This window comes from Arachis ipaensis, chromosome B09 (assembly GCF_000816755.2).
Source record: "Arachis ipaensis cultivar K30076 chromosome B09, Araip1.1, whole genome shotgun sequence".
Lineage (NCBI taxonomy): Eukaryota > Viridiplantae > Streptophyta > Magnoliopsida > Fabales > Fabaceae > Arachis > Arachis ipaensis.
In genome coordinates this window covers 13756041-13762044 of record NC_029793.2, presented here as the reverse complement: position 1 = coordinate 13762044, position 6004 = coordinate 13756041, and the positions used below count along the sequence as shown (strand labels likewise).

At 30.2% G+C, this 6004-nt stretch overlaps 1 protein-coding gene across 1 annotated transcript; it reads left to right on the top strand.

The window, feature by feature from the left end:
* On the top strand, positions 654–1187 carry LOC107615041 (zinc finger A20 and AN1 domain-containing stress-associated protein 12-like). Its single transcript, XM_016317163.2, has one exon. It carries the CDS (start codon positions 691–693, stop codon positions 1150–1152), a length of 462 nt encoding a protein of 153 aa, XP_016172649.1. The 5' UTR covers positions 654–690; the 3' UTR covers positions 1153–1187.

The window sequence follows — 6004 nt, the reverse complement described above, 5'->3', positions numbered from 1 at the left end:
ATACTTAAATTTATAATGATACTTAAAAAAATATTTTATCAATTACATAATTTTATAATCAAAGTTTTCCTTTAGTTTTTTTTATTGAAGATTATTTTTTTATTATTTACACATTAAATATTTATTTTAGCGCGCGTGTTTTAAATCTGTGTAAATAATCTTTTACGTAGTTAATCAAATCTAAATACGAATCATCAATTCATGAGTCAAAGATTAAGAATTTGTTTGGATGTCATTATTTTGATAAAAAATTACTTCTTTTTTTAAAATATCTTTTTTCTTTAAAAAAAGATATTTTTTATGTAATAAATAAACAAAAAAAATATTTTTATATTGTTATATCCAAACATAATTGATAAATAAAAAGATATTTTTACATTAGATATCCAAACATTAAATTACTTTTACTTTTTTATAAGATTTTTTACAAAAAGATAACTCGAAAAAAGATATTTTTTTAAAAGTCCACCCAAACAAGCCCTAAGATATTTGATTAGATTAGATTAAATTAATCAAATTCAAATTTTATGTCCAACTTATCTAATTATAAATCTACGATTCCCCCATTCCTCTATAAATTAATCTTAATAGCCTCCTTAGTCACCCAATAGTTTCAAGTTTCAACATTAAAAATAACTCTCTATTATTCTCAAAATTTGCAAAGTGCTATATTTTTTCTTCTCAAAGGACATGGATCCACCGCTTTGTGTCAATGGTTGCGGTTTCTATGGTTCTGCTGCCAACAACAATCTTTGCTCAAAGTGTTACAAAGATCACATCAAAGAAACCTTCATCATCATTGAATCAGAAAGCAATAATAATAATAATGGAACATTATTATTAGATGATACCAAATCTCATGATGAACCACCATTAGCTGATGTGTTTGAAAGATTTACCAAAGACCTTGGTGCAACGGTTGATGATATTTCTAACAACAACAAGAAGAATGAGATAAAGAAAAGGTGCAAGAGGTGCAATAAAAAAGTTGGATTAACAGGGTTTGAGTGTCGATGTGGAGATTTATTTTGTGGAAAGCATAGGTATCCAGAAGTTCATGAATGTAAATTCAATTTTAAGGATATTGGTCGCAATATTTTAGCAAAGCAGAATCCTCTTTGCATTAGTGATAAGTTAGATGAAAGAATTTAGGATGCTCATTGAATAGTTTTTCTTTTTAGTGAAGATTTTTAAAAGAATAAGTATAGGGAGCCAATGACCTAAGCGTACAATGTATACAATAGAAGTTTAGAAAATATTAGAGATATGACCATTAGTGTTACATTGTCCTGTCAGGTTACGCCTTTGGGATGAGTGGTTTCATGTTATGGTTTCGTGATATGTAATAATTATTTTCTTTTGCTATAGTACTAAGTATTAGACATTTTTTATTTAATTTGAACTGATAATAATATTTTATTTTGTTTAATACCTAATAAATTAAACTGGAAATAAGAATTTGGTGCCTAATTATTTCTTTCCATTTTAATACCCTATACGAAATTCACGTGCTGTAATGCTTTTAAACTTGTATAAAATCGCAATAGGATACAGAGCGATTTACGAAGAAAGAGTACTCGGGATAATATGCTACAGGTATAGCGATTTTTGAAGGAAGAGTGCTCAGGGTAATCCGCTAGCCAATTAAACTTGTATATGGTGTTGAAATATTTTGGCCACCCTATTTTAGATTCTATATCCTAGCCAACAGAATAAAGAAATTACACAATGCCTCCTTGTTGAATTAGGAATTGACTTAGGTGGGAAACCTAAAATAAGGATTTTGGTGGTCTTTAAAAAAAATATATAAAATATAATGTAAAAATTAAAATGACTATTTTGTACTTATTTTTTTATTTTTTTTTTTATTTTATTATAAAATAAATTAATTTTTCTTATCAATTGAATAATTTATCAAAAAACTTATACATTAATAAAAGTTTATTAAAGACCTAAGTACTAAAGTTCTTTAGAATCAAGGGTGTTTTGTTAAAAAAAATATATTTTCTTTATCGCAGATCTAAACTTCATTTAAAGATTTGTTATTGATCGATCAGTTACTGCATGTATAAGGTAGAATTTAAACTTCTAACACTTACTAAAATAGATTAAGGAGTTAATTATTAGACCAATCTAAATTAATTAAATTTTATTTTATTTTTTTTGTTAGGGTTAAATTTTATTTATTTATTATTATTATTTTTTTGGTCAGAGACCTGGGCCACCAACCTGCCCAGATCCGAAACAGAAAACCTATTTCCAATCCGATCCGAATTTCACTTGCAGGTGCTCCCCTTGGCAAATCAGTCGTCCTCTTCTGTTCACCATAACAACACCCAATCGTCCTCGCATTCCTCGCCGGCACGACCTCGCCGTCCTCCCATTGCCATAACAACACTTAGTCTATAATGATTGTTCGTAGGATGAGGCCCCAATTATTTACAGTCATACTCTTTTCCCCTCTTTTTGGACTAGGATAGGGGGCCCAACCCAACCAAAAAATAAGCATGTAAGTTTTATCAAGAGAGTGAACAACTAACTCTACTCTTTACGTTCGAAAAAAAGAAAAATCTCTCTTCTTTCATTTAAGACTCGTCCAAGAACAAAAAAAAAAAAGAGACTCGTCCAAACACAGTCTTCTTTCTTAGGACTGGGCCAACAAGGTTCCTTTGGAATCGGGCATTGCATTCTCATTGGTCAAGTCTTTACTTGACAAAACAGGGCTTTATATTGGCTCAATAGGCTAAAAAAGAAACAACACTTCCTTTTGGTTTGAACTTTGAACAACACACCATTGCTACTCATCGCTAATCTATTCGTCTCTTTAAAACCCAAAAAAAATAAAAAATTAAATAAAATAAGAAATAAGTGCCTAAATATTTATATTTTCAATAGAGTGATGTTATATATACGAGTTTTTTTAGTAATTATAGTTTATTAACAATAAAAAATATTCTCAAAATAATACGCTTTAGCGCACAATTTGAGCGCGGGTTGTATTTTTTACACTTTCTTAAACACACAAATTTTTGTTGGAGAGTACACAAATTTTGAAGCATAGCACACAAATTTTTGAAGCATAACATACGAAATTTTGCACATAACACAAACTTATCGATGTAATACACAAATTTTCAAAACATAGCACATAGGGATGAAGGATTTTTTTAAATAAATGATTTAATTATTTCAATTACTAAAATAAATAATTTGTAGCGTATTTACCAATTTATATCATATTTATTTATCTTGTTTAAACGGTAAACGAGATAATTTTGCATGTATCTCGTTTACAATATAAACGAGATATATGTATTTATAAATAATTAAATATAATTTTTAAAAATAATAAAAAATATTAATAATTTAAATTGGACCAATTCTTAAAAATGGAAAGTTTCAAATAATAAGGAAAATAGACGATGGGGCTAGCAACTTTTGGTATTTGTAGCCATTAAATAGCTATTAATAATGATTTTATTGGTGTGAAATTTTATCTAATGGCTCACTTTTTCTTGCTGGTTACATGCTGACCAGAATTTGAAAAAGTTGCTGGCCCTAGACTTTTCCTTTAAATAATAAAAAAGATAAACAATCCATTTTAAATAATTATAAAGATATACGGTTCATTTAAAATAAACATGTTAACACGTTGAATTATTTAAAATGATTTATCTTCCACTCTTCCACTATTTTATTTATCTCCATCAACTTTTTCTAATAATTGGCAAACAATTATCTCCCACTTTTTTTATTTTATCACTATTTTTGTTTCCATAACAAAAAAAATTAGCCACATATAAATTTTAAAAAAAAATTAGATGGTAACATAAAAGAAGGATGAAATAGACATTTTTAAGTAATTTTTTTTAAATATTTTAATATAAGTATGATTTATAAAATTATCTTTTATATAATAAAAATGTTTTAATTTCATCCGTTGATTTAAATTTTTAATAGATAAGATTTATAAAGAATCTTGGACCACTAAAAACCCAAATATTCTTTCCTCACCTAAGAAAAAATTTGATCGAGATTATGGACGTAAATTAGAGACAGAACTAATATTTTACCCGTAATACTATTACGAGAATATAAATCTTTTAAAATTATATCGGTCTTGGTATTATAGATTACGGGCCTGCTACACATACAAGCAAAAAGACCCTACAAGTCATATAAGCTCCCAGCCCACAATCCTTCCACACGCGTAGTGAATTACATTGAATGGAGCGTCATTTACACGCGCTCCACTCAAACGGTTGCACTTCGCGTAAACCGCTCCTTAATGGTGCACTCTTCCACTTCTCAAAGCCATTCAAAGAAAACACAACCGTTCCATTTTCGAGCAACATTCGAAACTGAAGATATACAACTCGTCGCTAAGATTCAAAAATTCCATCAACACAACATAGAACTCTCGATCAAGAATCTCCAGAAAAAACAAAGTTATATACGTTACGTTACTATTTTAGTCATCCTGTATATTTTTCACATTTCGAAATCGAAGAACTAGATTTTACTGTTCTTCTACGTTTGTTGTACGTTTTACTGTTCTTCTTGTTCTACGTCTCATTTTACAGTTTATAATGTTCTACTTGTTCTAGGTTTTACTGTTATTCTTGGTTCTATGTTACACTGTTCTTCTTAGTTCTTCTAGGTGTTACTGTTCTTTTTGTTCTAGTTCTTCTGGTAACTGATTTTTGGGGGTATATTCTGTAGTTTGGTAGGTGTATATGGAGTAATTTGTTGGGTTTATATGGCATAAATTGTTGGGTGTATATTTCTGAACTAATATACTGTAATAGTCAGCAGTTGCAACTGTTCTTATATTTGCTTGTCCATGGGTGTATATTGCTTGACCTTGTAATGTTGCTTGACCTTGTATATTAATGCATGTTTGAGTGATATCTGACTGATATATATGGGTGTATTTGAATCATATCTATGGGTGTATCTTACTGATATCTATGGGTGTATCTGACTCATATCTATGGGTATATCTTACTGATATCTATGGGTGTATTTTTTATTTCAGAAAAAATGGCAACGAGAAACCAAGCTGGAAAAAATGTAAGAACGAATATATGTCTTAGATGAAATCAGTTTTATATAATAGAAATATATCTGACTATAATTTTGTTTTTGTTTACAGCAAACCAAAGACCTTAAGTGTGCAACACATTTGTTAAGTGAGAAATTCAGAAACATGAGTGAGGAGAAGAAAACGATTGTGAGGAATTTGGGATTCGGTGGCTTGATGCACATCCCGCCACTAAGGGTGCATCACCAAGTATTAAGGGAGTTGACTAACAACTTCAAATTAGGGGAGAACAGACTGAAAACCGGATACGGTTCTTTTAAAATAAGACCAAAAACACTAGGTGATGCGCTTGGCATCAACGCATCAGGTAACTCACTAAAAATTATAGGTGTATATTAACTGATGCTTGGGTGTATTTAAATTGATGCTTGGGTGTATTTGAACTGATTTTCATACTATGTTGTTTTCCTTTTTGTAGAAGATCTATTTCCTCAGAAAGTCAATTATAAGAAACTTTCTGAGGATGATAAAGAAATTTTTAGAAGATTCTAGGGTAAGACCCTCAAAAATCTTACAGATGAGATGATGGATATTGGCGTTGGTAATGAACAGGATCGCCTAATGTTCAAGAGGATTTTCATCCTCTATATACAGATGGCATTCCTTTTACCAACGACAATAAACAAAATCTCACCTGTGCACCTGGCCCCAATTTTTGAGATGGACACCATAACAGAGCGAAACTGGGGAGGACATGTTTTGAGTTTTATCATCAAGGGCATAACCGATTACAAGGAGAAAAAGAAAAAGGCAATTGATGGCTGCCTCTTTGCCTTGATGATAATTTACTTTCATCTTTCTAAAAATAAAGACAAGAAGAGGGCAGAAAGACCTCCAAAACCATGGATTGCCAACTGGAGTAAGGAGCAGTTGGTCGAAAGAATGAGGGCGGAAATAGAG

What these genes read in the sequence shown, in the direction of transcription:
- LOC107615041 (XM_016317163.2), top strand. Translation starts at nt 691, where the DNA reads ATGGATCCACCGCTTTGTGTCAATGGTTGCGGTTTCTATGGTTCTGCT.